Here is a 22546-nt window from a genome sequence, read left to right on the forward strand (position 1 = left end):
CTGATTATAAGAGGCATTAAACTTTTTCTAAGTCTTGCTTAGATAGGAGGCAAACAAACAAACAAAAAAGCTACTCCTTTTATTTATCCCAAAAGTTGTAAATTAAAAATAGTATTATCTTCTCTGAAAAGACTTTCCCTGTCTAGTGACAACTCTCTTACTATCTTTCTACCACTTCTCACTAACACACACACACACACACACACACACACACACACAACTAGGATGAACTCTCTCCTGAGCTTCCAAGAAAGTCTATTACAGGTTTTACCGGGAATATTAAAACTATTCATATGTTCATTTCTCCCACTTGACTATAAATGACTCAAGAACAAAAGCTGGGGTTCATTTTTTTGTACCTAGCAAATTGCCTACTAATAGATACTCTAAAAATGTTTCCTGAATGAACAAATTAACTATATGCCTGTTAAAGAAGAAAGAAAATTTAATCTAAGCATCAGTTATATGATATGAACTGGAAATCATAAATTTGGAAAATTTATTTCTAAGAATGGCTCATGTTTCTTAAGAAAAGAATATTACACCTTGATTTAATGAATTGGAAACGTGTTTAATATAAAATGTGGATAATCAACACATCATTTCCACATGAATTTAGGAAAATGAATTTTAAACAATCTTCAAAACATGATAAAGGACAGTGGTACCTTTGAAAAACATACAAACAAAAAGTTAAGAAGTCACAAGAAGATGTATTACATACTTGCTTTCCCAAAATTAGATGTATGAAATAATTAATAGTCTTTTTAAAAAGTCCCCTCCCATACACATACAAGTTGGGAATGAAAACATGTAATTATAACCATCTTTATAAGAAATCTCCAAAAGATAAATATCTTTAACAATATAAAGATGATGACAAGATTAACAAAAACTCAAAAACACTGAGGATTAACTGACAAATTCAAATACACATGATTTTGAAATAAAATGTTCCAACTTTTAGCTTTATCTTAAATTGCCTTTGCTTCACTGCTTTATATACAGTTAACAATATAAATCCAAGAGATGCTTAAAACAGAAGATCAAAATAACTCTTAGAAAACATGTTTCTTATCTGAGAAAATACAGTATCATTGTCCCCTCAAAATTTTCCTGATAACATCAAAAGCTTGTGAAGTCTTTAACCATGTAATACCACCATCATCACATGAATTCAAAACTGTTACCTGAATATTCAATAAAAACTTAAGCTCCATGGGGATCATAGATCTCTAAAAACTACAATTTAAAAATATAAAAGCAATTCTAGCAATCTGGCTTTTGCAGATGAATACTGGGTAAAGAGTTATAAAATTATATATTTAGTTCTAACAATTAATAAATAAGATTTTGAGGGTATTTTTAATTAAAGTTATGAGGACACCAATTTTATCTTCTACACTTACAGAAACTGTATACATACATTCTAAGATATCAGAATAGGATAGAAGTCAATATTGATAAAGCTATACCTCAAATAAACTAATTGAGCTACATATGTAATTTTTATAAATCTGTTTTGGACAGTTAAAATTTTTTGTTCCAAATTTCATTCTGAATGAATGAACTAAATTCTCAGATCCCCACATACGACATCAAAAGAAAAAGAAAACATATAACAATTTACAGCAGAGTAACGGTTCCATTCAGCAACTGAGAAAAATAAGCTGCGCTTTGAAAGAGTCAATTTTTATCATCTTCCTAACATTGTGTCTTCTTTTACACGATACAGAAGGGATGCCGTAAATGGCATTTTCTGAAGCCTTAATACTAAATTCTTCTTTAAAAAAATACACAGTATTCATACTGCATGCTTGAGCTGCAAAGAAGAGAATTACAATATAATGTGACTTGCCAACAAACTTGACAAGCACTGGGGCTGGCACCAGGGAGGACCTAACTCCCCTCAACTCCCAGTTATATGGAAGTACAGATCACATAGGTTTATTATCTACAAAAACATTCCCACATTTACATATGCTATTGCATAATCAGAAACATTTAATCAGAAAAATATCAAATATTTATGAAATTTTAATTTCTATCTAGTAAGTTTATCTATACCACCCCCATTTTCCACTGCATCTATGAGATCTCAACAATCTAATAATATATCTTATATATTTTAGATACTGTTCAATGACTTATAAAACTACCACAAGTTATTTTCTTCTCTGTGAGCTGACTAACACAAATGCTGATAAGCGGCTTTCCAGTAATCTTATAGAACATCTGTGTCATGTTTGTACAGATTAACTAGCTACTGCTGCCCTTCTGTTGCTGTAAATGAAGTTTCAAAATGAGCTCTCGAATATCTTCCCGCTTGGTCTTTATTACATGACGAGGAAACCATTTCTCCAAATGAATTGGAAGTTCAAAATTAACAATAGGATCCTAATGAAAGAAAACAAAGAATGCAATCACTTTAGCAGTACAATTCAAATTTGTTTTTATTTCATTTTACAAGAAATGAGAAATTGCTAGCTTTTTAAAATAACGGCTTTACTGAGATATAAAAATATATAATTCACCTAAACCTATGTATTACCATTCCTCCCCACCTATATGAAAAGTTCTAACTATATACTATAATCCTTATGTGCTAAAAGTGCATTCAGTTCTAGTCAAAAATACTCTACTCCTATACCCATTTTCATGAACACCACACCAAAAAATGGGGCTGGCTGCCAGGACAACCAACAATGCAGGAGGGCTAGAACTTCCAGTCTCAACCCCCTGGCCTACAGATAGTGGAGAGGGGCTTCATAAATAATGTTGGTAATGACTGAAGTAATGAGTGGACAGTTTAAAAAGCAAACAGTGACTCCTTGCTTTTAAAATTTCTTCCTTAATACAACTACTTATAGTATCACTGATGAGCTAGAAAGTTTAACACTCATGCTTATTTTTGTATTTATCTAGCTTATGGTTTTCTGAGCTTCTTGAGTATATGGGTCTTCTATTTTTTTTTAAGATTTTATTTATTTATTTGAGAGAGAGAATGAGTGCTTGCACAGAAGGAAAATGAGGGGGAGAGTGTGAGGGAGAAGCAGACCTCCTACTGAGCAAGGAGCCTGTCACAGGACTCAATCACAGGACCCTGAAATCATGACCTGAGCAGAAGGCAGACGCTTAACTGACTGAGCCACCCAGGTGCCCCAATATATGGGCCTTTTAGTTTTGAAATTTTTTCTTCAAATTTTTGTCTGCCTTTCTCTCTCCCAACCTAATCCTTCTGGAACTCTAATTACATGTAAATTACATTTTTTTGTCCTGTATCACACTTGTCTTTTATATTCTTTTTTTTTCTCTTTGAAATATAGTGGAATTCCTTCCATTGCCCTTTTTTTTTAAAGTTCTAATCCTGTCTTCTGCTGCATCCAAGTCTGCTACTAAACCCAACTAATAAGTTCATTTTATTTTTTCTTCTAAGTTTTTATTTATATTCCCCTTAGCTAACATACAGTGTAATATTAGTTTCAAGTGCAGGATTTAGTGATTCACCACATATCTACAACACCCAATGCTCATCACAGAAATGCCAGTAAGTTCTTAATTTCAGATATATTATTCTGCATTTTCAGCTCTAGAATATCCACTTGATTTTTTAGTAGATTCCATCTCTATCCATTTTGTTTATCTTTGACTGTTTTCTCTAACATATTATTCAAACCATTTTAAAATTCTTCTCTGTTAAATAACTCCAATATCTGGATTATATGTGGTTTAATTATTTTCTTTCTTGATTAACTGTAATATTTTCTTGCTCACCCAGTAATTTGTGATTATATCCTACTAATTGTGAATAAAAAATTTATTTACATCTTTACATACCTTAAAAAAGCTCTCCACATATTGCAGTAAATATACTCCACAATCACTGCTATTATCTTGTTTAGGAACTTTAGGGCATAGATCCACCATGTTTGTTTTGCTGAATTCACGATGAGTTTTTCGTTTAACTTCCCATTCTACCTCTAAATACCTTGAATCATCAAAAAGTAGAGTGATTCTAGTAGAAATTCCTTTACTATTACTATTCAACACAAAGAAAAACATTTGCTGCCAGATGTGTTGCCTCAAGTCAAAGTTCCAAATTTAACAGTACAGGTGTTTTAAGGCTTTAAGTGTTACTACTTAAAATCATCTGAGTTTCAGACTAAAATCTAGACTTTTTTCAACAACTCAACTTCATAACTCATATACATAAACTCATTTATATTATGAAGTAAACTGATAAATTATCTTAAAAATTTAGCTGGAAGCTATTTCCAGATCGTATAGTAAATTACAAAATTATACACACACACACACACACACGTGAACACACAAGTAATAAAAATATGAAAAAGTTCTTATTTTTTCTACAATGATATTTTTGATAATCACTAATATCTGCAATGTTCCTTTGTAAAATTACACTTATTGTTCAGTTACGAATGCAAATTCTGAATTTTCTTTCAATATATACAAGTTAATATTTGAGAAATATTAATACTTGAATATTAACATACATGGGGATATATATGATTGATTATATTTGTAGACTTCATCTAAATATGTAGTAAAATATAATTCATGGTATAGTCTTTTCAGTAATTCTTACAGTAACTTCAAAATTATTGAGATTTTAGGTAACAGAATGAGGGTAAAATTGTCATTACTTACTCTCGTAAATTCTGAACTGTGTTTTGTATAGAAGCAGCTTTCAAGGAATCTAGTATGAGAATGCATGGCCTATGAAAAGCAAAAAAAGAAATCAAGGTGTACATATCTGCATATGGAGTAAATTTAAATATCTGAAAAAACTATTATTACAGCATGTACCTACCTTTTACACATTTTCTTTGGTACTGATGGATTTGTCTCTGTACTCTGAAATAATAGGCATTTTTATGACTTTGCAATTAAAACCAATTTGAATAAATTAATATGCAGTTACTCTTTAAAATGCTGAAATACTCTGAAATTCAAATTTCAAGTAAGAGCTCTTTTCATCATCTAAAGTGAACCAACGTCATTTTTTTCAGAAACTCACTGATTTATGTTCTTACACTGGTGAGAGTATCTTATATATACACTTTTACATGTGGCCTCAAGAAGTTATGGCACTTTAACATGGCCTAAAAACAACCTAGAATTCTAACTACTTCTATTTAGAGTCCCCATCTTAAGCAAAGATAAACAAGTTAATTTAATCTATCCTTATCTACATTTTCTAACTCAACATATGCTGTTGGTGGAGACAAATTTGAGAAACAACAGATCAAACTTCAAGCAGATTTCTTTAATGAAATCTTCTCAGTACCTTTATTATTCTAATGTAACCGTGAATCTTTAAGAGAGGACTAAAACATAGGATTTACCCAACTGACCTTATAATCTTTTTATCATAATCTGCATCTTAGAACAAGTGTTCCCAGGAACCTAATTTGGAAGGCTGTTTCTTTCTTCTACTTCTTTTTTTAAGATTTTATTTATTTATTTGAAGGAGAGAAAGAGACTGTGGGGAGGTGAGGGAAAAAGGAAGGGCTTGATCCCAGCACCCTGGGATTGTGACCAGAGCTGAAGGTAGATGCTTAACCAACTGAGCCACCCAGACACTCCTGGGAAGCCTGTTTCTATAAGCGAGAAGAAACTCCCCAATCATGTCACTGTTACAGCAGAAGAGGAAACTTCCTTTCTTCTGCCCACCCTATGCCGGTCACCAAAGGCAAGGGAAGCAAGGGCAAAAATGAACTATTGGGATTTCATCAAGATCAAAAGCTTCTGCACAGCAAAGGAAACAGTTAACAAAACCAGAAGACAACTGACAGAATGGGAGAAGATTTTGCAAACGACATATCAGATAAAGGGCTAGTATCCAAAATCTATAAAGAGCTTAGCAAACTCAACACCCAAAGAACAGATAATCTAATAAAAAATGGGCATAAGACATGAACAGACGTTTCTGCAAAGACATCCAAATGGCCAACAGACACATGAAAAAATGCTCCACATCACTTGGCATCAGGGAAATACAAATCAAAACCACAATGAGATACCACCTCACACCAGTCAGAATGGCTAAAATTAACAAGTCAGGAAATGACAGATGCTGACGAGGATGCAGAGAAAGGGGAACCCTCCTACACTGTTGGTGTGAATGCAAGCTGGTGCAGCCACTCTGCAAAACAGTATATGGATTCCTCAAAAAGTTGAAAATAGAGCTACCCTACAACCCCAGCAATTGCACTACTGGGTATTTACCCTAAAGATACAAACGTAGTCATCCAAAGAGGCACGTGCACCCTAATGTTTATAGCAGCAATGTCCACAATAGCCGAACTATGGAAAGAACCTAGATGTCCATCAACAGATGAATGGATAAAGAAGATGTGGTATATATATACAATGGAATACTAAGCAGTCATTAATAGAAATGAAATCTTGCCATTTGCAACGACGTGGATGGAACTAGAGGGTACTATGCTTAGAGAAATAAGTCAATCAGAGAAAGACAACCATCATATGATCTCCCTGATATGAGGAAGTGGAGATGCAACATGGGGGATTTGGGGGGTAGGAAAAGAATAAATGAAACAAGATGGGATCAGGAGGAAGACAAACCATAAAAGATTCTTAATCTCGCAGAACAAACTGAGAGTTGCTTGGGGGCGGGGGGCGGTTGGGAGAGGGTGATGGGGGAATGGACATTGTGGGGGGTATGTGCTGTGCTGAGTGCTATGAAGTGTGTAAACCTGGCAATTCACAGACCTGTACCCCTGGGGTTAAAAATATATGTTTATAAAAAAATTTTTTTAATTAAAAAAAATCAATATCCATCATAATCCATACCTCACTATGCCCTATTTTATAGATAAAATTATTACATTCAAGGGTTTTCCCTCTTTTATACCTAAAGGAATATACTTACTTGGGAATCTTCTGTGCCCAAAGACAGTGTTGAAGCAGTATGTAGATCATTATCTAGTTAGAAATAATAAAGCAGTTATGAGTGTTTATTTATGTCTAATGCAAAATATTTAGATGTGGTTTGGGTCAGTATTAATGATAATGGCTATTAATAATTCTGCTTACTGTTTAGACTACAGCTATTAAAAACATAATTTTCATTTTTTTTCTCAAAAAATTGAGCTTATTTGCATACTTAAGATTTGTGTTGTAACATAAGAAAAATCATGGAAAAATTTTAAGAGACCTGATATTACCTAGTCAATTTACTAGTGTTAACAAGAATTGTTTTCATTTGTTAAGAAAAAAATGCAAGATTTCACCACTAAAAATATTAAAATAAATGAATTTAGTAAAGCTGCAGGACACAAAATTAATATACATAAATTTGTTGCAGTTCTATAAACTAATAACACATAGCAGAATGAGAAATTAAGAAAACAATTCCACTTACATTTGTACCAAAAATAATAAAATACCCAAGAATAAATTTAACCAAGGAGGCAAAAGACCTAAACTGGTCTATGCCTGCAGATCCATAACATGAATTCTTAGTCATGTTAGCAAAATTACAAAAAGTACTACAATAAAACTTGACATAACAGTATAAATTAAGAATTACATCTGATTATACATGAGGTTGGGCATCTATTTTGAAAATTTCAGATTTCTTATTCTTTCTTCTAATAAATGTCATGATAAAAAACTGTCATGAAGTATCTTTTAACTTTATATTGTTCACTATACTCATTTTGTTGTTGTCATTATTATTAAAAACACTACATTAAGTTTACCACCTGTTGTTTTGTTGTCATGTTGAGACTGCTGAACTTGGGAGTGCTCGGATAATGTTTGTGGAAAATCTTCATATATAGCTTCTTCTAACCATGGAAAGCAAATGACTGCAAGGTACCAGTGAGATCTGTTGAAAAGAAATACAATCTTAATAACACAAAATCCAAACAATGCAAAACAATGTGCTCAGGACCTACAGCTGAGAAAGTGGGTATGACAATTTTCATACCAATTCTGAAAAAGCCCATTGTAATATTTGACACAATATGGAATATACATTCCAAAAGTAATTCAATAAGCAGAAAGACTACTTAGGGTAAAGTCTGAGCTATTTCAAGTTTATTTATTTCATCCAATCAGTGCTTCCTACCGAGAAACTGCTTTAATAAATAGACAGACTCACAACATCAACTTTTTTCTATTTGTGCTTGAAGAGCTTGTTCTCTTAAATATTTTAAGATTGATCCCAAAACATTTTGATCTTTTATGCAGAAAATCTTTTGAGTCCAAGAAAGAAAAACTCAATGTCTCAGTCATTATAGTCTTGTGGGTATCTGTCATTTTTTTTCCACTATATTTACAATATAGCCACTGTCAAATCAAAATTTAAGTTAAGTAACTCATAGTTCTAGCCATTTCTTTGGAAAAAATTAAAAATAATACCTGTAACTTACATACCCATAAGAAAAAATATATTTTTTCTGTATGCTCCAATTTTGTTTTTAAATAATCTGAAATACTCACGACTCATTTACAGGCACAAAAATGTAATCTTTGTTAAAGATGTTTATGTGACGAGTCCATGTTCTTACTCTTTTATGTCTTCTCTGTGCCATTCTGAGAATATGAAAGATTTTTTACATATAAAAAATTTAAACTTTAAGATACAGATTTCAAGAGTCATTTTCATACACTGAAAAAATGCTAGAGTCAGTTTACGTAACCATCCTCTTTAAGATACATAATATTTAAAACACATTAAGATATATAATATTCACCCCTTTTCATTAAGTCTAGTTTGTTCTTAATCCTAATCACATTTATAAATAATAATATAAAAAGAATAAAAGCAATTTATAAAATGTTTTATAGATTTTAAAAGTAGTTCGGCAACTAAAAATAGCTATACTTATTTATTCAATTTAGCTTCATGTGGACATGATAAGAATCTTAAGAGAATAATCTAAATGTTTTATATGTGATGAGGGAGGTATCAAAACTCAATGGAAGAGGAGGAATGAGGCATATATTCTTAGATTTTTTTAAAGACGACATTCATCTACTTCCATTTCATATATAAGGAAATTATAAGATAATGAGTTAAACATAGCCACCATTCATCCATCTTCCATTTTGTTTCTGCAATAAATATTAGTTTTCTATGAGCAATTAATAAAAATCACCCACACTACCTTTATGGAATTTATAAAGTAATGAGGGCAGAAAACAACTACAACAAATAACTAAAGTATAAATGTCATAAGGATTATAAAGAAATTACGTTACAGCATTTAGAAAAGCCATCTAGAAAAGAATTGGGACAGAGAAATACTTATCTTTTCTTTATCAGGAAAACTAAGGAAGGATGATATCTAACCAAGTTTGAATATCAAAAAAGTTTCAGGAAAGGGGTGGTATTTAACAGTGACATAAAAGAGATGGTATGTGACTTCTAGCTCAGTCCCTTCAAGAACCTCTTTTTTATGCACCGAATGAAACAAATCATTAAGTTCTTCTATATTTATTTTTTTAAAGTTCCAAGTAATATAGGAATCAGACTTCTCTGACCCATCCCTATTAATCTGAATATCTAACCAAACTCAGAGGGATAAATATTCAGAATGAGCTGAAAACAAGTGGCAGAAATTAGACACAATGTAATTAACTTTATAAAATAATCAGAAGTCCTATGTTTACAGCATTTTCTTATTTCAGAATGACCCAACCATTCCAGTGATTATAAACAATTATTTTCAACTAGTGCATAGCCTATTAATCTGTTTTTCCATTTGAAAATCTTAAAGATGGGGCGCCTGGGTGGCTCAGTCAGTTAAGCATCTGATTTTGGGTCAGGTCATGATCTCGGGGTTCTAGGATTGAGCCCAGCTTCATGTCCAGCTCCGCACTCAGCAGGCAGTCTGCTTGTCCCTCTGTCCCTCCCTCTGCTCATGCTCTTTCTCTTTAATAAATGAATAAATTCTTAAAAAAAAAGAAAATCTTAAAGATAGAAAAATAGTTTTCTTTTTTTGTTATATTGGTGTTGGTTTCCTGACTATGCTAACCTTATTTGATCGGTAACTTATGAGACACTGCATGGGGCAAGGAGAAAAGGACAGAATATGAGGAACATCATATAATCACTTATTCTCAGTTCCTAACTCTTTGGAAAATGAATATGTTCAATTAAATGTCTAACACTTCTCTTCCCATTCAGTAAGATACATTATTATTCTCTTGAGATCCTAATATGTACCAAGCATTGAGCAAAAGGCACTGAGGAAAGGGTAGAAAATAAGACAAATGTAGTTCATGACCTCATGAAATTTAATTTTAGGACAAGCAAACAAATGATTAGAGATCATGTTATGAAACAAAAAAGTGCCGGGAGAAAAAATTACATCAGAAAATAGGAAAGAGCTATGCATATTTGAAAATTTAAAGGAAGCAGGTTGAGCTGAATGAAGTAGGATAAGTGAGTGGAAAGAATATCATGAGATGTGTATAGGAGATGGACAGAAGCCAGATCTGTCAGCATCTCATAATCCATAGTAATGAGTTTGTGAATCATTTAGTCTGAGATTTCCTAACACTAGTAGTATGAGCATCTTATCAGGGATTTATTTACCATTAAGGTTTATATCCCTTTTGGGGGAAAAGGAGGAGCAAGACGGCAGAAGAGTAGGAGACCTAAATTTCATCTGGTCCCAGGAATTCAGCTACATAGTTGTCAAACCATTCTGAACACTTACAAATTCAATAGGAAATTGAAGAGAAGAATAATTCTATGGACAGAAAACCTACTACTTTCTGGAAGGTTGGACATGTGGAGAAGTGAACCCAAGGTGATATACCAGAAGACAGGCCACTGAGGGAGGGGCCAGCTCCCAGCAAGCAGCAGAGCAGTGGAGCACAAAATCAAAACTTTTAGAAGTCTGCTCCACTGACGGACATCGCTCCAGAGGCTAAGCAGGGGGTGGAGTCCTCGCTAGGACAGTGTGGCCTCAGGACACAGGACCCTTGGAGTCACAGTAAGACTGAGTGCTGTAAGCTCCCAGGTAAGCAGGAAAGCCAGCTGCAAAGACAGAGCCAAGGAGTGGGCTCTCAGCTTGGGATTCCCACTAACCGTGATCTGAGGCATAGTGGTACCACTGCTCTTGGAGCAGGGAACCCAAAAGTGGCAGATCTGGGGAGACCCCACCCTTCCTCTCCCAGGACAAGTGGCATGGATTCACACTGCAGTAATCTTCTGGGTTGGGAGACTCCAAACGAGGCCGTGTGCCACACACAGAAATGCCCGGTAACAGGCTCGGTGAGCTCAAAGTGCAGCCAGAGATCAGGGAGACAGGAGTGACTGACTGCTTTTCTCTGAGGGTGCACTGAGAAGTAGGACCCCGAGCTCTCAGCAACTCCGGGTGGGAGACTGGGAAGCTGCCATCTTCATTCTCATCCTCCAAAGCTGTATGGAAAGTGTTCAGAGAAGAAAAACTACCAAAAGCGAAACAGAACAGATCACTTGGCCTGTCCTGACTAGGGCAATACTACTCCACCTCAGGCAAAAACACTTGAGAATCACTACAACAGGACTCTCCCCCAGAAGACCAGCAAGAGCATCCAGCCAATATCAAGATTACTGATCAATGAGAACAGCAAAACACCAGTGCTAGAAGAACGGAGCACATTAAATTCATGGCTGTTTCCCCATGATTACTTCGTCTTCTGAAGTTAAATTTTTAAAAATTTTCATTATTTTTTTCTTCCTCTATTTTTTGTTAATTGTTCCTATTTCCTATTTTAAACTATTTTATAAATAACTTTTTAAAAAATCTTTTAAAATTTTCATTGTTATAGTCATATTCTATCCCTTCATTCTATTTAACCTTATTTTTTGTATGCATATAGGTTTTTCTTTCTTTAAAATTTTGGGATAGAGTTTCTCCTTAAAGACCAACACAGACCCTAAATCTAGTTACAGCTTTGTTCTAGTCTCCAGACTGATCACATTCTATCTTTTTTTTTTTTTTTCAACCAACTTCTTACTTACCAATTCCTTTTTTAAAATATTTTTTAACTTTCAAGGAGGAGACAAGATGGCGGAGAAGTAGCAGGCTGAGACTACTTCAGATAGCAGGAGATCAGCTAGACAGCTTATCTAAAGATTGCAAACACCTACAAATCCAACGGCAGATCGAAGAGAAGAAGAACAGCAATTCTAGAAACAGAAAATCAACCACTTTCTGAAAGCATATTTTCCTGGGGTTGTTGCCACCCTTTTAGTATTTTACTTGATCCTTCACATACTCTTATCTGGACAAAATGACAAGGCGGAAAAACTCACCACAAAAAAAAGAACAAGAGGAAGTACCGAAAGCTAGGGACCTAATCAGTACAGACATTGGTAATATGTTAGATCTAGAGTTCAGAATGACGATTCTCAAGGTTCTAGCCGGGCTCGAAAAAGCCATGGAAGATATTAGAGAAACCCTCTCGGGAGATATAAAAGCCCTTTCTGGAGAAATAAAAGAACTAAAATCTAACCAAGTCGAAATCAAAAAGCTATTAATGAGGTGCAATTAAAAAATGGAGGCACTCACTGCTAGGATAAATGAGGCAGAAGAAAGAACTAGTGATATAGAAGACCAAATGACAGAGAATAAAGAAGCTGAACAAAAGAGGGACAAACAGCTACTGGACCACGAGGGCAGAATTCGAGAGATAAGTGACACCATAAGATGAAACAACATTAGAATAATTGGGATTCCAGAAGAAGAAGAGGGGGGGGGAGCAGAAGGTATACTGGAGAGAATTATTGGAGAGAATTTCCCCAATATGGCAGAGGGAACAAACATCAAAATCCAGAAGGTGCAGAAAACGCCCCTCAAAATCAGTAAGAATAGGTTCACACCCCGTCACCTAATAGTAAAATTTACAAGTCTTAGTGACAATGAGAAAATCCTGAAAGCAGCCCGGGAAAAGAAGTCTGTAACATACAATGGTAAAAATATTAGATTGGCAGCAGACTTATCCAGAGACCTGGCAGGCCAGAAAGAGCAGGCATGATATTTTCAGAGCACTAAATGAGAAAAACATGCAGACAAGAATACTATGTCCAGCTAGGCTATCATGGAAAATAGAAGAAGATATTAAAAGCTTCCAGGACAAACAAAAACTGAAATAATTTGCAAACACCAAACCAGCTCTACAGGAAATATTGAAAGGGGTCCTCCAAGCAAAGAGAGAGCCTAAAAGTAGTTGATCGGAAAGGAACAGAGACAATATACAGCAACAGTCACCTTACAGGCAATACAATGGCACTAAATTCATATCTCTCAATAGTTACCCTGAATGTTAATGGGCTAAATGCCCCAATCAAAAGACACAGGGTATCAGAATGGATAAAAAAACAAAACCCATCTATATGTTGCCTACAAGAAACGCATTTTAAGCCCGAAGACACCTCCAGATTTAAAGTGAGGGGATGGAAAAGAATTTACCATGCTAATGGACATCAGAAGAAAGCAGGAGTGGCAATCCTTATATCAGATCAATTATATTTTAAGCCAAAGATTATAATAAGAGATGAGGAAGGGCACTTTATCAAAGGATCTGTCCAACAAGAAGATCTAACAATTTTAAGTATCTATGCCCCCAACGTAGGAGCAGCCAACTATATAAACCAATTAATAACAAAATCAAAGAAACACATCAATAATAATACAATAATAGTAGTGGACTTTAACACTCCCTCACTGAAATGTACAGATCATCCAAGCAAAAGATCAACAAGGAAATAAAGGCCTTAAATGACTCATTGGACCAGATGGACATCACAGAATGTTTTTTAGCAGCAATGTCTACAATAGCCAAACTATGGAAAGAACCTAGATGTCCATCAACAGATGAATGGATAAAGAAGATATGGTATATATACACAATGGAATACTATGCAGTCATCAAAAGAAATTAAATCTTGCCATTTGCGATGACGTGGATGGAACTAGAGGGTATCATGCTTAGTGAAATAAGTCAAGTGGAGAAAGACAACTATCATATGATCTCCCTGATATGTGGAAGTGGAGATGCAACATGGGGGGGTTAGGGAGGTAGTAGAAGAATAAATGAAACAAGATGGAATTGGGAGGGAGACAAACCCTAAGTGACTCTTAATCTCACAAGACAAACTGAGGGTTGCAGGGGGGAGGGGGATTGGAAGAAGGGGGTTGGGGTTATGGACATTGGGGAGGGTATGTGCTATGATGAGTGCTGTGAAGTGTGTAAACTTGTCGATTCACAGACCTGTACCCCTGGGGATAAAAATATATGTTCATAAAAAAAATTAAAAATTAAAACTAAAAATATATATATATATATTTTTTAACTTTCATCTTAACAGTCATATTCCATCACTTCATCATGTTTACCTATATATTTTTTTTTCTTTCTTTCTTTCTCTCAAATTTTGGGAGGCAGTTTCTTTTGGGAGGCAGTTTCTTCTAACAGACAAAAATACACCCAAAACGAACTGTGTGGCTCTGTTATATTCATCAGGCCAATCATATTTTTTTTCCCTTTCTTCTCCCACTGGATTCAGGTTTTCTCTGATTTGGTTACTGTATTTTTTTTTTCCTGGGGTCATTGTTACCATTTTAGCATTTTGTTCTCTCATTCATCTATTCTGCTCTAGACAAAATGACAAGGTGGAAAAACTCACCTCCAAAAGAGAACAAGAGGCAATACTGACTGATGAGGACCTAATCAATACGCATTAGTAAGATGTCAAAACTAAAGTTAGAAAATAATTATAAAAATGCCAGCTGGGCTTGAAAAAAGCATAGAAGATACTAGAGAATCTCTTTCTGAAGAAATAAAATCCCATTCTGGAGAAATAAAAGAACTAAAATCTAAACAAGTTGAAATCACAAAGGCTATTAAATGAGGTGCAATCAAAAATGGAGGCTCTGGCTGCTAGGATAATTGAGGCAGAAGAGAGAATTAGTGATATAGAAGACCAAATGACTGAGAATAAGGAAGCTGAGAAAAAGAGAGATAAACAACTACTGAATCACAAGGGGAGAATTCAAGAGATAAGTGATACCATAAGACAAAACAATATTAGAATAATTGGGAACTAAGAAGAAGAAGAAAGAGAGAGGCAGAAGGTATATTGGAGCAAATTACAGGGGAGAACTTCCCTAGTTTGGGGAAGGAAATAAGCATCAAAATGCAGGAGGCATAGAGAACTGCCCTCAAAATCAATAAAAGTAGGTCAACACCCCATCATTTAATAATAAAACTTACAAGTTCCAGTGACAAAGAGAAAATCCTGAAAACAACTCAGGACAAGAGGTCTGTAACCTACAATGATAGAAATAGTAGACTGACAGGAGAGCTACCCACAGAGACCTGGCAGGCCAGAAAGGACTGGCATGATATATTCAGAGCACTAAACGTGAAAAATATGCAACCAGGAATATTATATCCATCCAGGCTGGCATTGAAAACAGAAGGACAGATAAAAAGCTTCAAGGACAAATGAAAACTAAATGAATTTGCAAACACCAAACCAGCCCTACAGGAAATACTGAAAGGGGTCCTCTAAGCCAAGAAAGAGCCTAAAAGTAACAGACCAGAAAAGAATATACAGACAATATACAGTAACAGTCACCTTACAGGCAATACAATGGCACTAAATTCATATCTTTCAATAGTTACTCTGAATGTAAATGGGCTAAATTCCCCAATCAAAAGACAGAGGGTATCAGCAAACATTTAAAAAAAAAAAAAAGACCCATTGATATGCTGTCTGCAAGAAACTCATTTTAGAACCAAAGACACCTCCAGATTTAAAGTGAAGGGATGGAAGACAATTTACCATGCTAATGGGACATCAAAAGAAAGCTGGGGTAGCAATCCTTATATCAAACAAATTTGATTTTAAGCAAAAGACCATAATAAGAGATGAAGAAGGCCACTATATCATATTAAAGGGTCTGTCCAACAAGAAGATCAGACAATTTTAAAAATCTATGGCACTAACATGGGAGCAGCAAACTATATAAATCAATTAATAACAAAATCAAAGAAACACATCAACAATAATACAACAATAGGCGGGGACTATAACAAGCCCTTACTGAAATGGACAGATCATCTAAGTAAAAGATCAACAAGGAAATAAAGGCTTTAAATGACACACTGGACCAGAGGGACATCACAGTTAATTCAGAACATTCCATCTCAAAGCAACAGAATAAACATTCTTCTCTAGTGCACATGGAACAATCTCCAAAATAGATCACCTCCTGGGTCACAAATCAGGTCTCAGCCAGTACCAAAAGACTGGGATCATTCCCAGCATATTTTCAGACTACAATGCTTTGAAACTAGAACTCAACCACAAGAGGAAAGTCAGAACGAACTCAAATACATGGAGGCTAAAGACCATCTTACTAAAGAATGAATGGGTCAAACAGGAAATTAAAGAATTTAAAAAATACCTGGAAATACATGAAAATAAAAACACACTGTACAAAATCTTTGAGACACAGCAAAGGTGTCCTGAGAGGAAAGTATATAGCAATACAAGCCATTCTCAAGAAACAAGAAAGGTCTCAAGTATACAACCTAACCCTACACCTAAATGAACTGGAGAAAGAACAATACAGAAAGCCTAAACTCAGCAGGAGAAGAGAAATAATAAAGACCGGAGCAGAAATCAATGAAACAGACACAAAAACAAAAACAACAACAACAAAAAAGAACCAGTAGAACAGATCAACACAAGTAGGAGCTGGTCCTTGGAAGAATTTAAAGACTGATAAACTCCTGGCCAGACTTATCAAAAAGAGAAAGGACCCACATTAACAAAATATGAATGAAAGAGGAGAGATCACAATGAACACCAAAGAAATACAAACAATTATAAGAACATGTTATGAGCAGCTATATACCAGCAAATGAGATAATCTGGAAGAAATGGGGGCATTCCTAGAGACATAGAAACTACCAAAACTCAACCAGGAAGAAATAGAAAACCTGAACAGACCCATAACCAGGAGACTGAAGCAGTCATCAAAAATCTCCCAACAAACATGAGCCCAAGACCACATGGATTCCCAGGGGAATTCTACCAAACATTTTAAGAATTAATATCTATTCTCCTGAAACTGTTCCAAAAAATAGAAATGGAAGGAAAATTTCCAAACTCATTTTATGGGACCAGAATTATCTTGATCCCAAAACCAGACAAAGTCCCCATAAAAAGGAAAATTATAGACCAATATCCCTTATCAACATGGAGGCAAAAATTCTCACCAAAATAGTAGCGAACAGGATTCAACGGTACATTAAAAGGATTATGCACCATGGCCAAGTGGGATTTACTTCTGGGCTTCAAGGTTGGTTCAACATCCTCAAAACAATCAATGTGATACAATACATTAATAAAAGAAAGAACAAGAACCATATGATACTCTCAATAGATACTGAAAAAGCATTTGACAAAGTACAGCATCCTTTCTTGATCAAAAATCTTCACAGTGTAGGGATAGAGGGTACGTACCTCAATATCATCAAAGCTATCTATGAAAAACACCACAGCAAATATCATTCTCAATGGAGGAAAAACTGAGAGCTTTTCCCCTAGGGTCGAACACAGCAGAGCTGTCCGCTCTCACCACTGCTATTCAACATAATACTAGAAGTCCTAGCCTCAGCAGTCAGACAACAAGAAGAAATAAAAGGCATCTGAATCAGCAAAAAGGAAGTCAAACTCTCATTCCCGGCAGATATGATACTTTATGTGGAAAACCTGAAAGACTCCACCCCAAAACTGCTAGAACTCATACAGGAATTCAGTTAAGTGGCAGAATACAACATCAATGCACAGAAATCAGTTGCATTTCTTACAACAACGGCAAGACAGAAGAAAGAAATTAAGGAGTCATTTCCATTTACAATTGTACCCCAAACCATAAGATCCCCAGGAATAAATCTAACCAAAGAGGCAAAGAATGTGTACTCAGAAAACTATGGAGTACTCAGGAAAGAAATTGAGGAAGACACAAAGAAATGGAAAAATGTTCCACACTCATGATTCAGACGGACAAATATTATGAAAATGTCTATGCTACCTAGAGCAATCTACACATTTAATGCAATCCCTATCAAAATACCATCAACTTTTTTCAAAGAAATGGAACAAATAAACTTAAAATTTATATGGAACCAGAGGAATGTTGAAAGTTGGCAGCATCACAATTCCAGACTTCAAGCTCTATTACAAAGCTGTAATTATCAAGACAGTATGGTACTGGCACAAAAACAGACACATTGGTCAATGTAACAGAATAGAGAGTCCAGAAATAGACCCTCAACTCTAGGGTCAACTAATCTTCGAGAAAGCAGTTAAGAATGTCCAATGGAAAAAAGATAGTCTCTTCAACAAATGGTGGTGGGAAAATGGGACAGTCACATGCAAAAGAATGAAACTGTACCATTTCCTTACACCACACACAAAAATAGACTCAAAATGGATGAAAGACCTCAATGTGAGACAGAAATCCTTCAAAATCCTTGAGGAAAACACAGGAAGCAACCTCTTCGACCTAAGCCACAGTAATTTTTTTCCTAGAAACATCACCAAAGGCAGGAGAATCAAGGGCCAAAGAACTACTGGATCCATCCATGTTGTCGCAAATGGCAAGATTTCATTTCTTTTGATGGCTGCATAGTATTCCATTGTGTATATATACCACATCTTCTTTATCCATTCATCTGTTGATGGACATTTAGGTCATGCTTAGCAAAATAAGTCAAGCAGAGAAAGACAACTATCATATGATCTCCCTGATATGAGGAAGTGATGATGCAACATGGGGGCTTAAGTGGGTAGGAGAAGAATACATGAAACAAGATGGGACTGGGAGGAAGACAAACCATAAGTGACTCTTAATCTCACAAAACAAACTGAGGGTTGCTGGGGGGAGGGGGGTTGGGAGAAGGGGGGTGGGGTTATAGACATTGGGGAGGGTATGTGCTTTGGTGAGTGCTGTGAACTGTGTAAACCTGGTGATTCACAGACCTGTACCCCTGGGGATAAAAATATATGTTTATTGGAAGAGATTATGCTGAGTGAAATAAGTCAAGCAGAGAGAGTCAATTATCATATGGTTTCACTTATTTGTGGAGCATAACAAATAGCATGGAGGACAAGGGGCATTAGAGAGGAGTAGGGAATTTGGGTAAATTGGAAGGGGAGGTGAACCATGAGAGACTATGGACTCTGAAAAACAATCTGAGGGGTTTGAAGTGGCGGGGGGGGTGGGAGGTTGGGGTACCAGGTGGTGGGTTTTATAGAGGGCACGGCTTGCATGGAGCACTGGGTGTAGTGAAAAAATAATGAATAATGTTTTTCTGAATATAAATAAATTGAAAATATATATATATATATATGTTTATAAAAAATAAAAAATTAAAAAAACAAAACAAAACAAAACAAAAAAACTACTGGAACTTCATCAAGATCAAAAGCTTTTGCACAACAAAGGAAACAGTCAATAAAACCAAAAGGCAACTGACAGAATGGATGAAGATATTTGCAAATGATGTATCAGACAAAGGGCTAGTGTCCAAAATCTATAAAGAACTTAGCAAACTCAACACCCAAAGAACAAATAATCCAATCAAGAAATGGGTATAAGACATGAACAGACATTTCTGCAAAGACATCCAAATGGCCAACAGACACATGAGAAAATGTACAACATCACTCGGCATCAGGGAAATACAAATCAAAACCACAATGAGATACCACCTCACACCAGTCAGAATGGCTAAAATTAACCAGTCAGGAAATGACAGGTGTCAGTGAGGATGCAGAGAAAGGGGAACCCTCTTACACTGTTGGCGGGAATACAAGCTGGTATAGCCACTCTGCAAAACAGGATGGAGGGGGCACCTGGGTGGCTCAGTGGGTTAAGCCACTGCCTTCGGCTCAGGTCATGATCTCAGGGTCCTGGGATCGAGCCCCGCGTCGGGCTCTCTGCTCAGCAGGGAGCCTGCTTCCTCCTCTCTCTCTGCCTGCCTCTCTGCCTGCTTGTGATCTCTGTCTGTCAAATAAATAAATAAAATCTTAAAAAAAAAAAAAAAATATATATATATATATATATATATATTTAAAAACAGCATGGAGATTCCTCAAGAAGTTGAAAATAGAGCTACTCTATGACCCAGCAACTGTAGTACTGGGTTTATACCCTAAAGATGTAAATGTTGTGATCTGAAGGGGCACATGCACCTGAATGTTCATGGCAATCCACGGTAGCCAAACTATGGAAAGACCCACAATAGTCCACAATATCTACAACAGCCAAACTATGGAAAGAGCCTAGATATCCATCAACAGATGAATGGATAAAGAAGATGTAAGACAGATAGATAGATAGACAGATACACACACAACACATACGCGCACACACACAATGGAATACTATGGAGCCATCAAAAAATGAAATCTTGCCATTTGCAACAACATGGATGGAATTAAGAGGGTATTATGCTAAGTGAAATAAGTCAGTCAGTGAAAGGCAATTATCATATGATCTCACTGATATGAGGAATTTGAGAAACAAGACAGAGAGGATAATAGGGGAAGGGAGGGAAAAATGAAAGATGAAACTAGAGAAAGAGACAAACCATTAAGAGACTCTTAATCTCAGGAAACAAACTCAGGGTTGCTGGAGGGGAAGAGAGTAGGAGGGATGGGGTGCTTGGGTAATGGACTCTAGGGAGAATATGTGCTATGGTGAGTGCTGTGCATTGTATAAGACTGATGAATCATAGACCTGTACCCCTGAAACAAACAATACATTATATGTTAATTTTTTTAAAAAATTTAAAGGTTTGTATCCCTTATCACTTTGATTCTGGGCTTTTTAATTTTTTTACTGATTTATAGAAATTCTTTGCATGAATACTAATTACATATATATATATATATATCTGGCCAAGCATTAGTATGAATTTTTGTCCAGGAGAGAGATACAAATACACACAGGCACACACACACAGTTGATCCTTGAACAATGAGGAGTTTAGTGGCACCCACACTCCCAATGGAGCTGAAAATCCATGTATGTAACTTTTGACTCCCCAAAATGTTAACCACTAAGGGTCTCATGTTGATCAGAAGCCTTACCAATAACGTAAAATCAATTAACACATATTTTGCATGTTATATGTATTTTATCATGTACTGTATTATATAATATACTATTAAAATAATACAGTAAGTTAGAGAAAATAATAAACAAGAAATAAATAAATAGATGGTATCTAAAAGAAGTTATCAAGAAAGCCATAAGGAAAATACATTTACAGTATTTACAGTTAATACATATACTGTACCTATAAAAAAAATCTGCATGTAAGGGCACCACACGTTTCAAACCCATGTTGTTCCAGGGTCATCTGTGTGTGTGTGTGTGTATAATATACTAAGTATAGTAATATCTAAGCTTAGTATCATATATATATATATATCTTACTCTGGAATATGCCACTTATGTGTCTTTGTTTTATATTCCTTTTATATATGATCAAACATATAATACCAAATTTTAATTTTTAAAAATTATCCTAAAATTTAAAACTACAACAGATCCTACCTGCTTTCATTTCATCAGTTTCTAGGTGGTTATGACAAACACTGACTAGTAATTTTATTAAAAAATGTAAGATTAAAAGCATGGTACTAACCATGAATTTCTATATACATAAAATAGAACAGGAAAGGCATCAAAAATGTTTAATATCAATGTATTTAATAAACTTTCCCCTTCCAAATATCCCTCCCCATTAATTCTGACTGTAAGCCAAATTATGTAAACATAGTATTTTGTATAATTTACAGTAGTTTAACTAAAGAGTAGTATTTTGGTGACAGTCTGACCAGAAAATCAAAAGACACTATATTTTAAGACAGATAAAAATGTAATGTAGGGGCGCCTGGGTGGCTCGGTGGGTTAAGCCTCTGCCTTCGGCTCAGGTCATGATCTCAGGGTCCTGGGATCGAGCCCTGCATGGGGCTCTCTGCTCAGCCGGGAGCCCGCTTTGCCCTCTCTCTCTGCCTGCCTCTCTGCCTACTTGTGATCTCTCTCTCTCTCTCTCTGTCAAATAAATAAATAAAATCTTTTTTAAAAAATGTAATGTAGAGAATTGGCTATAGTGATGATAAAGAAAGTGCAAAGCCAAAAAGAGAGCAGAGAGGCAACAAGAGACTAGCATAGGAGGAAATTACTATACCCCTACCTAAAGGGCAAAGAGGAAGAAGCAGTAGCAACTCCAGATAGGAGCTGGCATTCTTACAGATCTGTTCATTGAAAGACACAACCCACAGAGGAAATAGAGCCACTGCCAAATCACTACCTAAGGCAAAGAGGGTAACCTGACTTTTTCCCTCCTTGCCCTCCAACCTCCAGTGTCCCCACAGAACGTGCACTTGGAAATGCAGCCTGCAAGAGTCAGCCTCCTGTTTCAGGGAACAGAACAGTGGAAGGGTAAGAAGCATATCTTAGAG

General features: G+C 35.5%; 1 protein-coding gene across 4 annotated transcripts in view; it reads right to left on the reverse strand.

Annotated features, from left to right (window-relative positions):
* Window positions 1-550: 550 nt before the first annotated feature.
* Window positions 551-22546, reverse strand: part of SENP7 (SUMO specific peptidase 7) — a 163121-nt gene continuing 141125 nt past the window's right edge. For all 4 annotated transcript variants that reach the window (XM_044251267.1, XM_044251266.1, XM_044251265.1 and 1 more), the window contains 7 exons: window positions 8497-8589; window positions 7755-7879; window positions 6920-6972; window positions 4835-4878; window positions 4672-4740; window positions 3838-3988; window positions 551-2397 (listed from right to left, as the gene is read on the reverse strand). In XM_044251267.1, coding sequence (XP_044107202.1) covers window positions 2260-2397; window positions 3838-3988; window positions 4672-4740; window positions 4835-4878; window positions 6920-6972; window positions 7755-7879; window positions 8497-8589 — 673 coding nt within the window. In that variant the 3' untranslated portion in view covers window positions 551-2259. The remainder of the gene's footprint in view (window positions 2398-3837; window positions 3989-4671; window positions 4741-4834; window positions 4879-6919; window positions 6973-7754; window positions 7880-8496; window positions 8590-22546) is intronic.

The sequence above is a fragment of the Neovison vison genome, chromosome 6 (assembly GCF_020171115.1).
Source record: "Neovison vison isolate M4711 chromosome 6, ASM_NN_V1, whole genome shotgun sequence".
In the NCBI taxonomy this organism is placed as follows: Eukaryota; Metazoa; Chordata; class Mammalia; order Carnivora; family Mustelidae; genus Neogale; species Neogale vison.